The sequence below is a fragment of the Molothrus ater genome, chromosome 2 (assembly GCF_012460135.2).
Source record: "Molothrus ater isolate BHLD 08-10-18 breed brown headed cowbird chromosome 2, BPBGC_Mater_1.1, whole genome shotgun sequence".
Lineage (NCBI taxonomy): Eukaryota > Metazoa > Chordata > Aves > Passeriformes > Icteridae > Molothrus > Molothrus ater.
The window spans coordinates 105,754,871-105,778,158 of record NC_050479.2 but is presented as its reverse complement, the minus strand read 5'-3'; the positions used below and the strand labels follow the sequence as shown (position 1 = coordinate 105,778,158).

Genomic DNA, 23,288 nt, shown 5'->3' with positions numbered 1-23,288 from the left:
GGGCAAACTGTGTTCACTTATTCTATTAATGTTCTTAAGCAAACATAGAGAAACTGAGAAGTCTTCTTTGTGATATGAACCAAAGTAGATTTTAGTGGGAAAACACATCTTTCCACCCTGCACAAGGCACCTGAACAACGTTTTAACATTCAAAATTATTTTCACGTGAGAATTCCCACTTAGAGGTTTTCAGTTTATGGTCACTGATTTCAAGTTAATAAGCAGAAGGGTATTTAAATAAAACATAATACAGAGCTTTGTGAAGTAAAGCTGCTAATCTGATTTAGATTGCTTCATTTCCAGCTGCCACAACACTCAGCTTCCAGTCAGTAGCCTTGCTGAAGGCTGTGTGTGCCTAAGTTCCTTGAGGTACTTTTGTTGTCAGAAATCTGCATCAACAGCACTGATGCAAAGAGCCCACTAAGGCCAATAAGGCAAAGTACACATGAAATAAAGCAGATTTAAAAACCATCAAGACAATGCATTTTTCTCATTTATTCAAATCTTCTGCAGGAAGTAAACACTGAAAGATTTAAAAAAACTTCACACTGCAGTATGTACAGTTTTGTGACATCACATGAGGAAATTAATTTCTAATAAAAAAAATGAGACCAGTTAAATTACTGAAGACACATCACAATAAAACTGGTTGTGGTAAAATCCCAAATTCTTATGTATGGCAATGAAAATCAATACTCCTTTGTTTTACAGGGATGGAATAGTCCAGGTACAATATTTCAGTTATGCAAAATGGAGTCCTGAACTTACATGACTTATCATAGTTGTATGAGCACTTCATGTTTTAAAAGTAGGTTTGCATTTGTTTTTTTTTCCAGACCCTTTTGAATTGAAGCACATTCTTTCACAAAGCTAAAATACCACAGCAGAAGTCATGTCCAGAAGTGGAATACTGTTGTGTTTTGAACTGACCTGACTTGTTAAGACTTTTTTTTTTTTTTTGCCAACGCACAGATGCACAGGGTCCCCCATGCACTTTTCATGCAGCAGTTAATCACAACTTTAAATAAAAGAATTTTTCTATACATTCTTCCAGACTTGCAACTGTATACATACATGCAAAAAGTTTTTAAACCTATGTGATCATATTTACACTTATACATGGAATATACATAACAAAAAAGATTAAAAGGTTTTTTTCCTTTGCATTAGAACAATACAAAATATGTATTTTTCATTAAGGAAACCAGTATTTACATCACCTTTTAAAAACCAATTTCAACATATTATAGGCGTAACAAGTCAACATATTTACATTATATATAAATATATATATAATATATACTTACCAGTTTACTCCTCTGTAAGATGTGGCAGAGAACAAACTGGTAATATCATGTCACTGACGTCAATGAGAGCTGTAATACTTTCACCAACATTTAACAGGGAAAATTTAAACCACTCATTTCTTTCTTTTAAAAACATTCGTAAATTAAAAATTTAAAAACTTCACTAAGAGTAAATGGCTACGAAAAGTAAAAGTTATGGCTGAATTCCCTTTTGATCTCATATAAACTTCTCAAACTGAGCTGCCCAGCTCTATGGTATCAGTTGAGAAACCCTCCAGCCCTCCACTTTTGATTCTGTGGTCAAGCCTTACCCACCACCTTTTCCTCAAGCTTTGGCAGAGGAGACACCAGAAACCTGGATATGTGAGCCCCAGACACTTCCCTCTGGAAAGAAAAGGCAAATCTGCGTGGCAGCTCCGAGTCAATCCCCAAATCCAGGCGCTGCTGACGCCCCCTCCAGCAAGGCACCGGGGTCTCCACCACTCCAGCTGCAGCCCCAGCCCTCCCCAGCTAAGTGGGGCCAGAGTTATTCCAGGCTAAAGCTCCAAGGGGCTGCAATTGCACTCTCAGCATGGTACAGAGACAATGCCCCAACTCACTTCCAGCTGTCCCCAGCAGTCTCTGCTGGCTGTACCTGGGATGTGCCTTCCCTTCCCTCCCTGCTCCTTTGATGGGGATATCCCACACCAGCACCCTCTGATCCTGCACTGCTCTGCCTGCACAGCTGCTGCTGCCAAGACCCCATTTTGTTCCAAATCTGTACTCTAAAGGCCTATAGGAGCTGCTGAGAGTACTGAGGGCTACTCAAGAGATGACCTTGGTTTGCGATTCATCTGCAGGGACTGGTGGAAATCAGGGATCTTAGAGCTGCTTGGGAAAACGTGGCCAGCCCCAGCAGTCCCTCGTGGGACAACAAACCCAGCTCCCACACCCCTCTTCTCTGATGGAAAAGTCCCCAAGGAAAAAAATAGCAACTCCTTTCTACTCACCCACGCTACAAGACAAGAAACAATCAAAGAGCCTTTGGTCCTAAGGTGTCAATGCTCTAAGTGTGGATGGGGTAGATCCAAAAGAGACCTCTCTTCCCTAGGGAGGGGGTAACACCAGAGATACTGGAGAATTCCATATAGGAGGAGACAGTTGTTGCCCTCTTAGCAGCTGACTGAGCATTCCCCTGGCAGGTCCTGCCCCCTCTCTAGGGCCCCATTCTTGTTACCTGCTGTTTGAGAGTGCAATGCCTACAGGAGAGAAGATTCTTCCATGAACACCATGTCCCAAACTTAAATTCTTGTATATTAGAGTTTACTGACGTCTGTGAGAATGGCAATACCCTTTTGTTAACATCAACTAAAAAGAAAGCTAAATCCTTAACTGGTCAAACTGTTAACATTTTAACTTAACTGTTTTACAAAACTTTCAAAACTAAATGTTCAAAAGTATATATTATAACAATAGACTACCCTAGAATAAATACAAAGGTCAGCACATTGCTCGATTCCAGTATTATTTTTTGTTAGGGTCAGAATCTCTTCCCCACTCTTCATCTCAACTTAGCTTTGGAGAAGTTTTTTCAACCAGTTAATTCCACATCCTCTCATGCTGCATTTTTCTGTGGAGCTCTTCAAGCAAATTATAGCCCTGTATTTAGTCTGGGGACCATCTATTATTCTATATTGTATATATTTCCTACCTATATACACATTGTTTCAAGAAAAATAATCAATTAAGACTTTAAAAGACATTTAATGGATGGAACAAATACCATCTTTTTAATATTTCTGCTGGGTTGACTCATATAAAAAGAATTCAGTTCCACTGTCAATCCAAAATATACTTTATCTCATTAATGATTATTCTATGAGACATCTGAATTGTCATTGGGCTACTTATAAATGCAATATTAAAGACAAACAAAATTTTATTTTTATATTATACTTCAGACAATGACATTTAAAATGATATTAGATTTGTGTGAAGGTTTTAAAATATAAATTTTCTTTGTACAGCCCATTAATATATTATGCTTCACCAAAGTAACATAAAAATATATCTTTAAATTGCTCTGTTATTTCTCATAAAAACCAGGGGGAATGTTTTATACCAGATACTGCCAAATATTTGTGTTCCCTAAAAGAAGGTATCCCCCGGAGGGAGGCAAAACAGAATAGTGGTGCATTTTCCAGCTGTCAGACAGAAGAAGTCCCTTTCAGTAGGAACTGCACTGGAAAGAGGAGGAACTGATCTCAGGCTGGGGACAGGGACGAGAGGGGGACAACAGCCTGCTCTGTCTCAGCAAGCCAGGAGTCTGGGAAAAGGATCTCTGAAACCAAAACAGACGGAAAAGAGCAAAACGCCCCCTCACTCATGTCTGCTATGCAGACATGGGATGGACAGAAACAGCAGTTTTGTCATGTCACTGGCTTGCAAGGGTGAAAACAGACAAAACTAAACCAGAGTGCAGCTTTCATTATTTGTGCAAGCCAACTGCTTAGCTGCTTGCTGATGGCAGAGAGGATTATCTGTGAAATCAGGAAGCCACAGAGAACTTATTTTTTTTAGGGGAGTAAAAAGTTCAGCAAAACTTCTGCTTGCCAATAATTCATATAATTCAGAGGAACTGGATTTTGTCCTCTTCCTGCCCCCAGAGAAATAAGGGCTGCAAATGGAGTTAACACTGACAGTGCTAAGGGGAAAGCAGAGCCACACGACTCTTCCCCAGCCAGCAATTCTTTCAAGATGTCTCAGCTCTGACTGCAATTTTCAGTTCCTCCCAGCTCAGGCTGATACTGCCAGATGTTACAAATCACAGCACAGGTGGGGATGGAGGAAAAGGGCAGGGAAGGATTTCTCAGATATATCCAACTATCCATTACAGAACATGACAAAACCACAGTTTTATCCTCAGTGCTACCTGGGAAATTATTCTAAAGCCAGATTTTCTGCAGTGAAAGGGTAGTGCATTAAACCATGTATCAGCTGTTCAGAGAGTAATAAATATTGGCAGATTATAGATTCTTTTCCCTGGTTGTAGGAAGAGGCCAACACATTTTTCATTAAAATCCTATTCCATCTTAGAGTGGAAGTCTGATGTGCTGCTTTAGTGCAGCTGGTATTCTTCCACAGGGAAGCAGGATGGTGCTGAACACACAATTCTGTTCATCCCCTTCACAAGCTTTCCAGCATTTTCCTCACTGAATACATGCACTAAGCCTTCTCAATCACACTACTCCAAGAGGCATTTTGGTTTTCCCCTTTTAGGCAGGAAAGTGACAGGAATGTGCCGACAAAAGGACTCATGCAGTACTTGCACGGCCTATGAAAATCTGCCTTTTTTTTAAAAAACCTAGAAAAACCCCTTAATTCTAACTAGTAACTCATAACTATGGCTAAGAATTCTGAGGAAGGCATTTGTTGAGAGCAGGGCAAGGAAGAAAAATAGATTGTACACCACTATTCTGGCAGGACCACAAACAAGATTTAAAAATAACAATACAAATTTTGGAAGCACTAAAAAATACATTTCAGTGCGCTTCAATTATTAACACTGACGCAGGTTTTCCAATATGACGAGCTAATACCTTGGACGGACTGCTCCACTTCTTAAAAGTTATTCTTAAAATTTCACAAAACATATTAAAACATTCAAAAAAAAAAAAAGTACACTGTCTCTATGCTCAGGCTTCAAAAAAATAAGGATTATTTTACAGGGAGGGAGGAAACGCAGCATTACCACCACCTAGGCTGTACGCTTACACTTTATGTTATACCAAAAGCTTGCAGATTCAAATAAGACTCTGATCAAAGAGTACTCATAACTTAATCTGATACATACAGAAACATCTTGTACAAATTACAACCCTTCTAGTTTCCTTGTGACAATCTACTGTAAAGCAAATTTTATCTACATGTATTTTAAATAACATCACCAGAAAAATAAAAAGTTTATCAAATGAAAACATTTCAATTAGACCATGCTTTTTTTTTAAAATCATGCTCAATTTATACAGTAGTGAAGTTCATACTAATTTTTCTTTTTTCTTTTTTTTTTTTTTTCTAAACAAAGATTCAAAACCGCTGATTGTAAACTCACTGAGGAGGCTGCAGTTTATTCTGGCTCTTTTTTGATTGTTCGCACTTTTTCCAGAAGTCCATGCACTTCTCCATTCACACCACCGTGCTGATGAGAGGTGTTACTCCCCATATGGCTGTTGTAAGGGCTTCTTAAGTTACTAAAAGGAGTTTTGAGCTCTGGCTCAGATGTCAACTCCTCTTTGATTGTAACACGAGTCGAGCTCTCGGTAAATGAAGGCTCATTCCAAATTTCTTTGTCATGTGCTTCTTGGCTGCCGATGGAGCTGCCACCTTTCTGTAACATGTAGTACAATATTGGGTTGGTTTTGGTCAGTCTCGGAGAGTCTTTCTCATAATCATTCTTGTCCATGCCCGTGATCACCCATCTGATGGGGCCCTTCTCACTGGGCATGGAGCACATGCTCAGCTGGTCAGGCTCCAGCCTGGACACCGCGCTCCCCAGGTGTTCAGGGAAGGGGGAGCCGGCCGGACTTTTGACTGCTACGGGATACTGAAATGTTCTGTGATCTACACAATTGTTCTGCTGCACAGGGCTTCCCACCAATGATCTTACTGAAGAAATGGTGAATTCAGGTTTATTGACTGTTGCACTGGTTTTGCTTCCTTTTTTCTTGCCCTCTGTTAGTATGTTATTCCTATGTTGTGACAGATCTCTCTCACAGTTTTCTGAGAGAAGCAGCTGTTTCAACACATTAAAGCCTTTACTATCTCTAGACCAACTCCTATTTTCAGTTTCACTATTTGAACCATGACTTACAGCATATTTAAATTCAGCATCACTTCTGCTGAATTTCAGTTCTTGCTGGTTAAGCAAAGGCCCGTACAGCGCCTCAGTAGGAGAAGCGTGATTGTTTCCAGCATCAGACACATTACTTTTCATCTTTTTTAATGGGCTTTCCAAAGGCTCAGCATGAAGCTTCCTCTTCTTCGGTACTGTGCAAAGACTCTTGGATTCGAGGTGTGTCAGCTCGTTGTTTCGGTGACTCCTGTCAGGCTCATCTGCAGGGTAATTGTCTTGATTCTGTCTCAGCAACCTACTTAGCAGACCATTTTTGGAAAAGGAGAAATCTTGAGGTGAAAGAGGCTCAGATTTCACCTCCTCGGATGCTGGAGAAGCAGCTGTGTTTCTCTGCAGTGAATGAACAAACCCTTGGAATTTGTTACCCTTGCATTCTCTTACTTGTTGTACATTTGAATTATAAGGAACATTTGATTCGTCAGATGGTTCAGTTTTTATTTTCACCGTCAATATTTGCTCATTCAAAGCCTTGTCTGCCTGTTCTTGAGAACTTTCATCTCTTAAAAGCATCCTCTCTTTCTTTTCAATTTTACCTTTATTGGGAGTTCCCAGAAGCAGCTGAAGGACAGTGCGCCTTTCAAGGAGATTTTCTATTTCCGAACCTGGAAGTCCTTGTTCAGCGGGTGCGGGCTGACAACTGAATATTTTGTTATTTTCTTCATGCATACTCAATTTATTCGTAAGCAAAGGGCTGTTCAATCTATCAATCAAGCCCACAGGTTTATCCATGTTCCCTGCCAGCAGCTGTTTGCTAGCTCTTTGTTCCTCACTCGACATGGAACTCTGCATGCCGCACTGAGCCAGGTTCTGCAGCAGCTTGCTGGCACTGAACGCCGAGGAGTTCTGGGGACTATCAGTCCTGCTCAGCTTAGCTCCTTGAATTTCCTTGCTTTTGGACAGGTCTATCAAGTGCTTAGATGCAGAATTCATCAGTCTGTCTGGCTGGATGCTGCAGGCATAGGGTGGTGAGCTCCGCTTGACAGCCAGTGACTGGTGTGAGAGGTTTATAGGAGAATCTGCTTTTGTGGAAGCCAGCAAGGGTGGAGTGCTTAACGGAGTCATGCGGTTGGCACTAGGACTGTCAGCAACAGGAGTCCTTTTCCCAGTCTGCACAGTGAATTTTGCCACATCAGCTGTACTGTGTGGTCCCTGAGGATCATTACTCTTGTCTACCTGTTCTTCACTCTTATGCCCAAGTAACAGCTGAAGTAGTGTTACTTTCTGGTGGGGATTCAGCTTAGAAGCTTTCGGAGTGTCTTTCTCTTCCTTGCTCTCTGGACAGGAAACTTTTGGATCCCAGTTACGAAGCAAGGACTGAGTCAGGTTATCCAGTGATGCAGGTGGACCTGCATCTGGCTTATCTGTCCTCTGTTTAAAGGATAGGTCTATAGGAAGACAGTTAGAATGGGAGCTTTCATCATCACTGCTGTCTTCTGTAAAACTGGGATTGTTGTCTGAATACTCATCAACAGTTGTTGGTGTGCTGCTGTCTTCAAAAATGCTGGCTCTCTCACTCTGCTCACGCCCTTTCACGTGCTTGGTGGTATTCTGGCTTTTCAGCAGATGTAAGAGCAAGCTGTTGCTGGGAGAGGTTTTCAGGTTACTCCTTTCCACAGTACTTTTGTATCCCACAGTTTTGGGAGGCGAGTGCATGATTCCCACCGAACTCTGAAACGGTGCCACGTTGCCTTTGCTAGCGACTGTTTTGGGGGATGATCCTGCCTGACCATTGAGATGGCTTGTCATTCCTTTGGCCAAACCAAACTGGCCCATGTCCTTCTGAGCGCTTTCCTGCAGCCTGGCCATGGCTGCAAGCCTCTCGCTTGCAATCTGACTGGCATTTTGTGCTTTTAAAGCGTGCTCCCTGGAGTACTGCTGCAAGTGGGCTTCACTGGAGAGGAGCAGGGCCAGCTGGCTGCACGCCACGCTGGGCTTGGGCGAGGCAGCGGGGCTGGATCGTTTCTCTACCATGCTTGCAACAGCTTGTAACCTTGCAGCACACGACAGGGGCTCGTTCATCACCTTGGGGCTGCTCTGCACCGCATGAGGAGATTCTATAAACCTCTCTTTGGGCAGGTTCTTGGTGATGTCAGGCAGGCTGTTGTCCAGCTTCTGATCTTTTGCTTTGCTCTTCTTCAGCAGAGTCTTCAGGTGGCTGGATGCAACACCATAGCACCTTAAATCTTTCTCCACTTGTAAAGAATCATGGCTAAGAGAATAGCCCTGCTCCTTAAGACTCTGTCTTATCTGCTGTGACAGAGCAACACTCTGCAGCCTAGAGCTGAATGACTGAAGCAAAGAGGCAAGTAATGTGCTATCCTGTTTGCCTTTAGGCACATTTTCAACCATGCCAGCCAACAAAGCTTCCTTTTTTCCATCTAAATCCACAATGGAATCAGACAACCGCCTTCTCTTTGCTGCATTCCAGTCTTCTGAAGACTGCAACAGTCTTGCTTTTTTGAGGTGCAGCATGCCAGATCCCCGATACGTACTCGTGTTAAGAACTGGACCATTACTCTGACAGCTGGGAAATATATTTCCTGAAATCTTAAAGTTTTGATCCTCCCCACTATGCCCAGTGGACTTTTTGTCAACTGCAGTACCTGAGCCTCCTGCTGCTTGATGCATTAGTAATCCCTCTAGGTAAGTTAGAACAACAGAATCCTGGTGCATCTCAGAGCCAAGCTCTTCTCCATGAGTCATGTTCAATAAAAGTTTCCAAAAAGGCTCTGTTTCTGTTCACTTCAAAGGCTAGTTTTGCTCAATCAAGATGCAGAGTTAATAACAGGTAGATGTCTACAGTGTTTTCTTAGAGACTTTCAGAAAGAACAGAAAATGTATTATCCTAGGCAGGCTTCTCCCAGTGTACACTGTTTGATGAGCCAGGTTTCCAATCATAGCAATCCTCAGCTGAGATCTAGGATATTTATGGACGACGTCTAGGAGGAACACTCAAAACATGGTTTCACAGAAAAAAAGTTCCATCAAGTATTTGCTGCCTTCTTTCTTCTGGAGGCCAGCTTGCTTTTCTTCCTTTTCCATCTCCACCAAGCACATAAAATTCCTAAGTCAGAAACACAAAACAGAAAGAAAATATTTATGATTAAGATATAATTGTATAAAACACTTTTTCCTTAAAAAAAAAAATCTAAACCCAACCCCCCCCATGTATTATCTTAGGCAGAGATTCAGGATACATAAACAACACACATTCCAGAAGAAACTAAAAATCGAATAAAGGACAAAATACCTGGTATCCAATTCAAAGTACATTATGAAAACAATTCTGAGATGAAGTTTTACACAAAAATTAAGCTTACTTATCATAAGCACAGCTACTACAAGCCTTCACTGAATTTCACTATTCTGCAGCTAAAAATAAGGAATAGTAAACCTGACAGGAAAATCTGAAATCACTCTAAACACACTTTTAAAAAAATCCATTGAATTTTACTTCACAGTTGCATGAAATTTTCTTCTGTAAATGTAAATACACAGGACATGCAGCCTATCACTCTTAAACTGAACTAATAGGAAAAGACAGGACTAAAGTCAATGTTTAGTTTCAGGTTGCATATGTTCTGAAATAACAGAATAGACAGCATCACATATATGAGTACATTTCTGTTTGGCAGGTGGATGATATTGCTGAAAGTAGAAACAAAGCTGTTAGTGCTGCCCAAGACTATGCACCAATGCAAAATCCAGTATGGTGACACAACAGGGGTGAAATCTGCTGTTACAACACCCAAACACCACCAGTTATTAGAACAATCCTGTGATAAGAGTGGGGAAGAGGTCGCTTATGCTCCTGATGCAACAGAAATCCTGGCATCAAAATCCTCCCTTCCCTGGAGGATTTTCACCTTTGCATTCTTTCTGCACACGACACATAGGATGGCAAAACCAAACCAAACCAGTTCTTCCCTCAAGCCTTGTTATTCTTCAAGAGTGTGCAATATCTCTACTAAATACCTTCTTGGATGGGGCAGTGTGGAATAAAAAGCTGTTTTAAAATGCACAGCAATGGCACTTGTGCTGGATGCATCTCTGCAGCTTCACTTACAGGGCTGGTCAATGGCAGCAGGAACATTTCAGTCACCACACCTCAGTAATGAGATCATTACAGCACACATGCATCCTCCTTCAGTCACTCAGTACCAAACTGGCTAAATAAATATTCAACATGAGCAAAGGTAAGTGTCCTTCTGCATACTGAACTCTGTAATTTGCTTTCATGGGCTAAAACTCCATTGAAAATTTGTATTTACAAGTTTAAAAGGGATGTACACAGATGAAATCCTTGCCTCCTCAAAGTGAATGAATATTTTATGATTGACTTCCCAGAGGCAAGTTTTTAATTCAAAACCTACAGGCAACTAGAAGTCAGAAAATAATCAGATCCTAAAAATGTAAAGAATAAGAACTACTAAGTAGCTATAATATTAACTGTCCTTAATCTCCCTGGGCAAATATTCCCTTACTTGGTTTTAAGTCATCTAGAAAAACTCTAAAAATTGAGCTATCTTAAAAAAAGAAGCCAAAACCAAACCCAAACAAAAAGTCTAACCAGCAATGCATTGTAGTGTAGACGTGTATATCCATGCATTTAAATATCAAATGCAAAGCTGTTAGCTATTATTGAGGTCTCAGTACTTCTCTCAGAACTACATTAACCAGCATTTACAGAATTACCTGTGGAAGACACAGTGCTCCTTCAAACATGAAACAACTTGAATGTGGATTCAGCTAACTGCAAATGACTGATCATCTTACTGTTCCTTCAAAAACCTCTGTACCTCTGAGTGGGCTTTTACAGAGTTTCAACCCAAAAAAGAATAAAAATTACAAATAACAAATCCCTAAAAAAACTCAAAAAACCCAACAAAACAAGATTTCCAATGCTACTATTAAATATTCAGCAACAGTAACAGCAATACAATTAGACTAATTTCCTCAAACATTTGGGAACACACTTTAACTGGGGAATATATTTTTCCAGCTTCCAAAAGTATTGCATTGAAGACAATAAAATTGAAATTCTGTCAGGATTTCTGACAATCTGGTAAAAGCAAGGCTTACAGGACACCTTTAAGGTACAGTCCCAAACAAATGCATCACTAAGCCAATATTCAGTACAACTTTACTCACTACACCTTTGGGTAGTTCAAAAAACACAACACATTTATGCAAATCCTCAGGTACTCCAAAAGCCCCTTGCAGGAGATGACACTTGTAGCCAGTACAGTTTATATACAATAACTATTTTAAGAAGTGTTCTTCCACCTCTTCATTTTTATTTTATTTTAATTACCCAGTGCTAGGGAAATACTGATAAATTTAATGAAATCAGGGTTGCTGCAAAGAGGCTTCTTTAAAGATAATGAAATCTGGAAAGCACTTAACACATTAGAACAGGACATCAGAAATCCTTTCAAAAAGCCTCTTTTGATTTAGTGCTGTAACAGATATTACAGTGTAAAAATCTCACATGACAATGTCCATCTGAGGTGCAGTCATGACAAATCCAAACCAGCTTTGGAAATTATTGCTCAGCAGGCACACTAAGGCAACCATTCAGCTACCTTCTAAATACATACCAAGTGTACAAAAGAACTTCCCAGGACCCACTGAAATGTTGATATTTTTTCTTTAAATTAAATATTTAAGAAATTACCAGAGCAGTGCTAAGGAAAAAGAAAAGAAAGTTAAAAGAAAAGGCAGAAAAGAGAGAAAGGAGAAGTCATCCAGCAACTTTCTTATTTCCCAGCAAGGGCTGAAGCAACTGCTAAGATCTACAACTCTCTAGACCTAAATATTATATTTAATTACTATGACAAAATAAATTGTTAAGTTCATGTGCTTTCCTGACCACAGCTACTCTAAATGCACTCTTTTTTTGTCACTTCTACTATTTTCTCCCAGACTTCTGTACCATGAGAAATAACCCAGATTGTTGTGCAGAACCTCCAGGAGCACCAACCTGGCTCATTAAGCCAAGTTTACCTAGACAAAACTAAATCAGCAGCAGAATCCAGAGCACAAATGGTGTCACCTGGTCAGACACTCCTCAAGTGAAGCACACCATGAGAAATAAGCTCTTCTTCAGCCTTTCAAAATGTGCCTAAGGAGAAGCTGTAGGCAGTATAGGGAAAGTAAGGGAATATTAAAATGTTCACTGAACTGCCTATGTCCAGAAAATTAATTCCACTTTTGCAGTTGTGGAAGTTTTTCTTTGTTTATTTGCAAACTACAAATATATTTATCCACCACAAAGATTTTTAAGGAATAAAAACAAACTTGAAGATCCTTTGCTTACCATGTATTACTGCTGCAAAAGATAATGAAATCTGAGAACACAGCTTCTAATATGTTAAAAGTACAACAAAACCAATTGCTTTTTGCTCCTGAATATTTATGTTTGATTTTTAACAGATTTTTTGAATGAATGAAAACCTCAACTGCAAACCTGATACTCTAAACAAACAGCAGACTTTTAGTTCATCCAACAGATATTTCCTGCTATTTAAGAAATTCTGGACAGCTCACAATTTAACTAGCAAAACCACATTTGTGAGACATTTTTCCAGTATCTCAAACTAGCATTTGCAGTTAAATCCTTTTGCTAAATGGAACAGAGAGCCACAGTAAATTAACAACACTAGACTAACATTATTTGAGTACGAGGGTTACATAATCTACTAGGTAATCCAAAAAACTTGGTATTATCAAGGTGTCTTCTTCTGCAGTTTCAATTCAAGATCATAGGAAAAAATCTTACAGAAACCATTAAGGTATTCATTTAGGAAACTGGCAATGGCTAGCAGATTGCCCACATGAACATTTATTAGAAGACACATTACCCAAACTCACGCACATTGTTAGAATGATTAATAGAGGTGGAGATTACTGTATGTTCACACAGATAAAACATTTTTATTAACTACATTTCAGAGTTCTTTCATGACTATTAAACTCCTGTAGCAATTTTATGTTCCGTTTTTAAGTTGGGATGAATAAAAACATGCATTTTTAAAGCTAAAATCAAACTGGTCTGAGAAATAAAAATCTTCAGTTATTAAATAAATTTGGTGTTCTAATGCTTAGCTACTACTGGAAGAGCCAGAAAAAGCCTCTTACCAGCTTCACTGACTTCCTATTCTCATATTCCCAAGTGTAAAGGCTCCAGCCCACCACATCAGCCAATGGCCCAGACTGTCATTTTAATTATTACAGATTTGAGGAATGCAGTACAGTGATTACAGTGGCAGCTTGGGATCCAGGGGTCCAATTACTCACTGTGCTGCAGACAGGCTGTCTGACTTCTGGTTTTACTTCTCTGTACCCTGTTTTTCCAGATGGGAGTAATAATAGATGGGAACTTCAGAAAGACAATTGAGGATAAATATATTAAAGGCTGTGAGTTACTCAGCAGCCACAGTACCAGCACTGAGTAAGTATCTAAAACACAGGATTTTAAGTGATTCCCCATCCTTATGGCTGCCTGAGGTGAAATGTTGAAGAGGACAATGAAAAAAATAAATATATATATATATATATCTCCTAGCTGCACTGGGAATTGCAGTAGAATCTTCCAGTGACCTAAGAATGAGTGGGGTTATGAGACTTGCTGTCCCAGAATTATTTTGTTATTAAGCTCAATTTGCACACCTTTGATTTCAGCAGGAAGGATGCTTTCAGAGTGCTGGTAAAAGCACTTCAGTCTTCAGTTGGCTCTTTTTGCAAAGGTTCTGAGCAGGGAAGCAGCCCTGATCAACAACCCCGGCACCAAATGCACAGAGCTGCACAAGAGCAGGTACTTCAATGGCACTTGAGCACGTGCTTTAAGAGAATCAAGTGTTTAAGTGCTTTGCTTTCCAAAATCCACGCTTTATTTGTGTCAGAAATCTGTTCAGATGAATGGAGCAGCTGAGACCTCTTCACAGTTTTGATTCAGGCAGCCAAGACATTTTGAAGGTTCCCTTTGCAAATGTAATTTAGAAAAAGACAAAAAAAAAAAAAAAAAAAAAAAAAAGAAAGAAAGAAAGGCAGAAAAGATCAGATGGGGGAGCAAAACTCAGCAGTAAGTGGTGAATTCTCCCACAGCTGCACTCTAAAGAACTTGGGAATCCAGAAGCTTTTTTTTTTCACAACTAATTCACTTAAATGGAATGAATCAGGCTGCTCTCCTACAACTGTAGGGTATCAGTTTGAGAAAGCAAAAATAAGCTTCTTCCCAGGAGCTTGGCACATTATTCACTGCTCCTGGGCCTGCTGACTGACTCCAAAAGACATTTTAAACATGGGAAGGATAGCCTATCCCTTTCAGACAGCTCAGGCAGGAGAGGGCACATGAGGAATCGTGTTGCTGGCAGGAGCTCCTGCTGCTGCCAGGAATTCTGAAGAGGCTCCCGAGACTGTGACCCCACCAGAGCTGGCATTCCCCATCCCGAGCTGGGGCTGTTCCCTCCAGGCTGGCATGGAGCACACGGCAGCACCGCTCCCTCTGTGAAACACCCCTTGGATAATGCAGGATTAGCAGCAGCCACAGCTTCCCAGCCAAATTCTGCACGAGCACGGGGATGGAAAAGCCTTTCTCCTGTGTTTTGTTAAGCTGAGTGCTGCCAAGCCTAGCCCTGACCTGACTTTAAGGTTTAGACAACAGCAAGAGGTGTTTTCTTCACGGTGGGGATGGGGCAGCAGTGGGAGGGGGTTACATGTAGAAGGGATCAGAGCCGAACAAGCCTGATCAAAACCTTCTGATTATTTTAGCAGTTTCAGTAACAGCATCTTGAAAAATACTAGAGCAAACCAATTCCATAACAGATGATGAAACAGTTCAAAAGGATGCAGTATCTACCCTTCTATGAAAATCCTAAGTAACTGAATGGCAGTTTACCCACAAATCTTAAATAACTGAATATTTAAGTCACACAAAATCAACAGAAACACAGAACCAAGAGCACAGCAGGCACAAGACACAGTTTTTCTTCTAAGACCTGACAGACCACTAGACTGAAATGTTAGTGAAGCAGGAACTGAGTTGGGAAGAAAATACCTACCCCAACTGTTCTCATGGTAGAGACTATTTAGATTTACTCCAGCCTTTAAGAGGCCACTAAAACGTAAATGCTGGTTACTCTTGTTGTTAATAGCAGCGCCAGAGGCACATAAGGAAAGGGAGACTGTTCCTACACATTCCATTTGGGGTGTGGAAAAGGGGATTCAGCCACCTCATCTCAAGTGTCCCTCCACTCCTCAGATTTCACATGGGCTTCTCCAGTGCGGGAATCTGTGACTCACTCAGACCATGGAACACCACCCCATGACAACAACGAGGAGCTTTGGGGTAGTATGTAATATATATATCAAGGGGGAACACGCCATTTCCAGCCTGTGCTGGAAGGAGGTGTGGAAATGTCAGGGAGATTTCCATACCCACACAGAAGGGGCTGCCTGGGGAGGCGGCGAGGCGAGGCTGTGCACCCTGCCAGGACAGACATGCAAGGAGGAACACCTCAAATGCTGTGAAAAAGCTTTGCCCTGTGGAAAACACAAATTCTGAGCACTGCTGGCTACACTGAGACTCATCCAATGCTGGCTCTCAGCCCATCTTCTAGATTGGGGTGCACAGCATGCAGAGGGCCACAGGCAGAAATTTCTCCCTAAGTTACATGTGGCTTTTATATCTTACTTCATAAAGCTACCAGTAAGGAGTGGGAAAGAAACTGAAAATGAAAATAAAAAGCCCTAACAAAAAGCCAAAGCAACCAACCAACCAACCAAAACTCTACCTGAGAAATAAAAAAATAAAAAAAAAAAAAAAATCCCTCATCCAACGTAATCCCAAACCCAATGAAATCCCCAAAAGAGATGAAGTATATGGGAAAGAGGAAATGGGGAGCAGACAACTGCCTTGAAAGCTGAGTTTGTGAAAGCCTCAGTAGCAGCTCTCCAAGGTTTACAAGTACACTTAAGCACCATACACAGCTTAATCCAAATGTGGCCTGCTCCTCAAAACCTCCTGCTGCAAAGTTCAGAGACAAAACACGTATGGCCATTTTTCATGCTGTGACACTCTTCAAACAATAGCTCAGCCTACCTTAAGTAAGTATTTCTTATTCTAACAAGTACAAGAACAGAGCATCACAGAAACAATCACTCCTAGATACAGAATACCCCATGCTGTTCATATAATTTGCTATTCACCTAGTGTTTCACAGACATTTCAGTCAATTCCTTACTCAGACTCAGGTATGTATATTTGTTCTTACAAATACTACTGGAGGAATATTTCTATTTTGTTCTCTAATGGCACTGTAAAGGACATCTTCGAGTTCACTTGTTGATTATGGTCTGCTAACACTCTAGGCATGAACTTAGAAACACTCTCTGCCAAGTCTTGGCTAATCATAAGGAATGAGGAAGAACAGACATTCAACTTAGGGACACCACCTGTGAAGGAAGCAAGTATTTGTCACCTAAACCTGTCCCATTATTCACTGCTCAATGGTCTGCTGCTGCTGAAAACAAAAAGGGCAGAAACTAAAAGATAATGCAGAGAAGTTACACCCCCACCACACATCCATTAAGGACAGGGATCCAGAAATAGCATGTATCACTGAATCTCAACTAACATGGGAAAGGGTGTTGATCTGAGCTCAGAAATAGTGAGCAAAAAGGCTTTTGGTTAATTGAGTCTTCCTATTCAAGAGACCAAGAGCAAAAAACATACAAAAATCTATACAAAGACTTGTTTTCAGGACAGAGGAGGACAATATACAACATATACAACAATATATATGCCCCTTCCAGTGTTTGGTAAACCACTTGCCTATAAATAAGCAATTAAAAGGAAACTCAAACAGATTTCCATTCCCTCTGACACCTACAAAACCAAATCACTGATTATGCATTTAACTCTACATCAACTCCCCAGGAATGAAGTGTGATTAATATACACTGAAGAAATCAATGTTCTCTCCTGGGTAATGCTTTTGAGTTATGATCAATGCATGCAGATAATGCATTTGCACACAACTCTGACCTCCTGCTTGTTGGAGGGATCTAAAGATACAGGCATTTACTGATAGCAGTGACCTAAAATGCTGTATTTCTTGGAATAACTATGTTAGGTGGTTTGGCATATTTTAAGTCACTTTATGTTATTTTAACCAAGAATGGGTTTCAGATGTCAGAGTGTAACAAAGGACTAAAAAGTAATGCACAGTATTTTATTGACAGTAATAGCTGTGTTTCACTTGGGACCAACCAGTTCATGGTTATGAATGAAAGTCATTTTGTAGACTTCTCAACAGAATAGGTTTCAGCTAACTGAACACAAATACACAAGAATCCAGGCAAGGTGAAATACAGGATCACAGTCACATAGCATTCAACTATATGTAAACCCCCATAAATCCATGTTAGAGACCCAGATGATTTGTGTTTGGGTTTGTTTTTTTTTAAAGTGAGTGGAGGGGACACTACCGCTTCTGTTGTAATAGGAGACTTCAGCTTATTGTGGATGATGTTTACAAAGGTTGTTGTGGACATAGAAAATGGCTCATATACCTACATTTAAGTGTGAAAGGAAAAATCTGCATTAGCAAGATGGTCTCTACTAGCTAAGTTCAAATAATTTATTTTTTTTCCTCTCCAAAACAGCAATAACACCAAGCCAAATTCAAGATAAAATGTAAGAACCAGCTTTAGTGAAACCTTGGGAGAAGAGGCTCATAACATCCTGTAAAGACAAAAGGACAAAGAGTCCTTATCATGATACCAGAGTTAATCTAAAAACATTCACAGCATAAATCCCTAAATAAAATGTTAAAAGGACTTGAAGTCATATAGATGTATACAGGCAATCATCTGACCCTCACACATAAAGAACAGGACCTCACCTCTAGCCATGAATCAAGTGAGAACAATTACAATACCAACTTAACTCAAAACCAGTGAAAATAACATTTACTGCCACAAAGGCATAGCAAAACCAATGGATAGCTGGTAAGGGGAAGTGTTTAACTATCCTTCACTGTAAGGACATACACTTGGAAATAATTTCCCAAAGTTTATGCTGCTAATGGTGCCATGCATTTCGAGAAGACAATATGCCATCACAAATTTGTGGAAAGGAAACATTTATATCTGTTTTTAATGAGTTCTTCATGGAGAAAACAACTGCAATAGCAAAAAAATAAAGCTACTTATTATTATTGCTTGTCCCATTACTGTCAAGAGAGTCAAAACACATGCTTATGCCAAATAAAAAAGTATAAAACAAAGTAACATAGAGATGTGACTGATTTTAGAAGAAAGCATGTGATTTTCTCCATAAAATAACATTATCCCAGAAATAAAAGACTTCTAAAAATAAAACTATTACTCCATATTTGCACAGAAGTATTAGCTAATTTGGGACCCTATTTCACAATGCCCCTGAAACCAACAACCTCACTAAGGCTTTATGAACCCATATGCCCAAAGTGCCAGTGTTACACCAACCAACTCTGCTGCCGTTTGCTGGTGTTTAAAATAAGGGCTGTGCTCAAGAATCGGCTGAGTGCACGTGGCACAAAGCTCCTGCAAGGCAAGCCAGACTGAGGACCTTGTCACAGTCCAAAGAAACCCCAAAGATCCTGCCAAGGGTCTGTTTTTGCACTTCTCCCTGTGGGAACACGGATTACAAGTGGCATGAGGCAGGACAAAGAGCAGGAACTACTTTCAGTGCTGAGCCTCACTCAATGCCAAACTAAAGCACAGTCACTGGTGAGATGGTTGGAGAGAAAACCCCACCTCCAGGCAGAAGGCCCATGCTGAATTTAGAACAGTTTATTGGTGAGCTAAAGATGTCTTTGTAAGGACCCATTCCCAAGAACAACAAAGTCAACGTCTTCAAACCCACTGAAATTTTAAAAGATGACTGAAAATTTAACTGACCCAAATATTTTAATTTTTATATTTTACTAAGGTATCCTATGAAGCTGGAGTATAAATCCTATTAAACTGAACTTAGTTTGTCCATCCCTAAAATAGATTTGACATACAAACACAAACACAAGGTCAAGGTCACAGATCAGCACGAAAGATTACAAAGAGGACTGATGTAAGAGCTGGCATTTGATCAAAGCTCCTGGATGTATCTTTTTTTTTAGTAGACTTACCAGAAATACCACTACACTTCGTTTTCTTCACATTGGTACACTGCATATTTTAAGCATTCCCTGCATTTAAGAGCAGCTGCTCTGTCCTTATTTATTTTGATAAGAGCTATTAGGCAGCACAGCAAATAAACTAAGGAAAAGCTCTTATGTTAAATGAAAAGGAAGCGAAAGACACTTTTTGCCATCCTTTTCACTCTATTCAGCCATTGCTTATACACATTAAATTACAAATCTAAAAGGAAAACCCACTCAAATGCATAGCAAGACCAGGATAAAGAATCAGGACCTCATGTTTTAACTTGCAGCAGTTCAAGACACTTATCATATATAACAATTGTATATTTGGATGTGCACTTCCAAGCACAACACTTGATTATTTATCCTAATTATCTGTGTGCACAGCTTATATTTCTCAATTAACAAAAAAAACCTCAAGGTCTGTGCAGAACACAATCAAACTAACCTCTTCTGTAATCAGGACAACATTTACCTCCTAGAAAGCCTCTCTAATGCTGAAGGCTGAGTAAGTGAGCAGATTAAACACAGTAGCAACAGTTGAAAGCCTCATTAAAACTCAGCTGCTGAAAATAGTCAGCAATGCAAGTCATTCACTGATCTATCCATCCATCCATCCACGCACTGATACATTCTCCAAGCTTTAAACACATGCAGCAGAGATTCAGCTTACAGGTCACGTCTACCACATGCACCCTTCCGATGCCTGAACACGAGGAAGAGGTGTCTGGGGTGACACCATGGCATTTGAAGCTGCACTGCTGCCACAAAGTTTAGATGCTCATTGTAATAGGCACTAAAGAATAGTGTGGGGCTTGTACTCTTAATTCTTAACCCCACTTTCCACACCAGCACTGCTCTGATGTTAGTCTAGACACGAGTGGGAGCAATTTATCTTTAGACAGAGAGATATATCTATAACTAGGACTGCCTGTGTTAATACTAAAGCTTTTACAGGAACCCATTTGGGGTGACCTAGCTCACTAGTATGTGGGCATCTTGGACATTGCCAGTAAAACCTTCATGCCATCACATATTCTCCTGCACCTTGTTTCAGCTATTTAACTTCTGTTTACTGATTTTCCTCCATTTTTGTAGAGGTAGTACATTTGCAGCTCTCTACCTGTATGACTTGGTTGTCTCAGCTACTAATGAAAAGGCCTCAAATGAAAGAAAAGATGGAAAAAAAAGGTTTAAAAACTTGTCTCCTTTTTGAAAATATCCTTCACAAGAATTAGGTTGTCACCCTTTTAAGGTATAGCACTGCCTGAGCTACTAGGGCCAGATACAAATCACTCCTGGAGCCTGGGATGCCAGCTTCTCAGCACTGTGGTATAGGTGCTTTTAACTCTGTTAGTGATTCATCAGACCTTAAAACAGTCACTGGTTTAAGATCAAATTGATTTAAGTTGTAGACCTCAGGGCAGTACAACTCTGCTCTTCCTTAGTCCCCCTTTTGTAAGCGCTTTCAGCAAAATGGGAGAAAAGGGGAGGTTGGTTAATTTTCTTTTCCCCAAATGGAATTTCTATCCTTCCTACTTTGTGAAAAGCTGATAAAGCTTCTCACTGCATTGAAGAGTTAGAAAGGGAAAAATAAAAGAAAGTAAATCAGACAATGACTACAACAAACCAGCAGAAGATCTTTCCACATCCACAAATCAGCAGCTTACTCTGAGAACCAAGCACACATGAAAATGTGTATATAGGACACTTCACAACTAAAAACATTTTAGGAAACACATCATTATTAGCAGTACAACTGCCCAACATGTGAAACCCTACAGCAAGTTTATTTGGAGTCACATAGCTTTTTTTTAAGTTTACAAACACATGAAAAAGCCTTTGCTTTAACTGAGCTGCATTACAGTGAATAACTGTTCATTCAGTGTCATGGCAAGTCTTCTCTCAAGCTTATACTATAAAAACCCTCTTTAATCTTCACAACCAAACCTTTGATAAAACAAGTCAGCAGCCATTGTGGGTTTGGGTTTTTTCCTTTTAAATACAAGCTTACACTCTTTACACACAAAACCTGCAGAAGCAAGAGTTTTCTGCTTGTTCTGAACACTGGATAAAATCCCCCATTTATTGAGCAGCAGGGATGTGCAGGCTGCTGTCAGTAGCCAGCAGTGGTTTTGGCTGTGACGCCATGTAGAAAATATCTGCAAGCCAGTTCTTATCCATTGCTCTTTGGAGAGCTGGAACAGGCATCTTTCCACACAGTGATCCAAATGTAAAGCACTTCAAGGGTGCTGTCTTTAAAGGGGGTAATGACAAACAGGAGCAAACAACCAGCCAATACAGCAACAACAATAAATATCACAGCTAGCAAAAAGTACTTCTGGTCAATTCAGCAGACAAGAGTCCACAACAATGGATTATGTTGAAAGACTAGATGGCTATCAATCCTCAATTCTGTAAAGGTAAAATTTTTTACTTATTTTTTAGAAAAATTATTGTCCATAGTTACATTTACAAGTGTGAAATGTCAAATAAATTTCTAAAAATCTTAAAACACCCTATTGATGAACAGTGTAGTAGTTCTTGAACTTTGTACTTCCTTTTTACTTATTTTCCCTCACCTAAGTACACCTATCAATTTTAAAGGGACAATAAAATAATGACAAAGTTATGCAGATCTGTGCATGAGAGAGGCATCTAAATGATTCAAAAATATTAAAGTTACAGACATATGCATAGGACCACACTAAAACCCAGGAATACATCACCAGTTCAAGCATCATGACTACTAAAAGCAAACTAGTTAACATTTGAAGTTTCAGTGTTCTTCTATTATTCAGGACACAGCATGGGATTTCCGAGATGTGCAACATCAGTTATTCCAGAGTTCCTATTCCTTCAAGTTGTTCAACACACAGCAACCATTGCAGGTGATTTGGTTTCCCACATGCTGGAAGTCCTGTATCAATCCATCCTCAAATAAAATTTGTAACAATGAAAGGCAGTGGGAGGTAGGTGGTGAATTTCTCTCTGCAAATCTTGTCTCAGCCTTGGGGGAAATAGCTCAAAATTACTGTTTTAATTTATTCACTTGATGAGTACTGAAAGAATGTGGTGAGAGTGGGGGAAGTTGTCATAACAAAAGACCTAAAAGTCAAGAATCTAGCAAATAAACAGGTGAAACTGCACCAAAGTAGCTGAAGCCATGTATAAAGGCATTAGCTGACAGCTATTATCTATAAGCCAAAAGTATGGATTCAGCTGATCAGCTATGTATTATTTCCAGTTTACCCTGCCTAGAACAGAGATTTGGACATGGCTGACAGGTCCCAACCCATGTTCTCTGTGTTATATAAAGCCATCTTTCCTTGATGTAACTGGAAGAGTCATTTCCCAGCTCAAGGTAACATCAATAATGCCAGTGTTTTCTAAATCAATATATAGTAAGGCCTTGTCAATAACCTGAAGGCAAGTTTCACTGACTGCCTGCATTATTACAAAAGCACATTTTTTTGATTTCTTTTCTTTTTTAGTCTATCCATAATCTTGCAAAAGAAGGATAGTTTTGTTCAAATTCTGTTGCTCAATTTCATCAGTGAGTGAGACCAAAAGAACAGAAATGAACACATTAATGTGATTTCATTCAGTAGCAGTTAAGACTTGTGAGTACCTGCAGAATCTCACAGAACCACAAACACTCCCAAATACCAAATAAATACTGAAGCAAATCATATTGGAAAGGGAAGTACAAGCCAAAGAGGGCAACAAAGGAATATCAGAGGGGAAAAAAAACTTAAAAAACCCAGAACCCAAAACATTTTCTCAAAGGGACTTATTGCTCTTAAAAGCATAAAATTAAAAATCCATTTTTTGAGAAAAAGCCAGAACTTCTGGTGGGCAGTTGAACATGTCTTCAGCCTCTCAGGAAACTTAGCAGATTGTTAA

At 39.9% G+C, this 23,288-nt stretch overlaps 1 protein-coding gene across 3 annotated transcripts in view; it reads right to left on the bottom strand.

Moving 5' to 3' along the window:
- Positions 1-475: 475 nt before the first annotated feature.
- The window catches only part of NRIP1 (nuclear receptor interacting protein 1), a 73,376-nt gene continuing 50,563 nt past the window's right edge, over positions 476-23,288 (bottom strand). For all 3 annotated transcript variants that reach the window (XM_036379528.2, XM_036379538.2, XM_054518615.1), the window contains one exon: positions 476-9,262. In XM_036379528.2, coding sequence (XP_036235421.1) covers positions 5,413-8,901 — 3,489 coding nt within the window. In that variant the 5' untranslated portion in view covers positions 8,902-9,262 and the 3' untranslated portion in view covers positions 476-5,412. The remainder of the gene's footprint in view (positions 9,263-23,288) is intronic.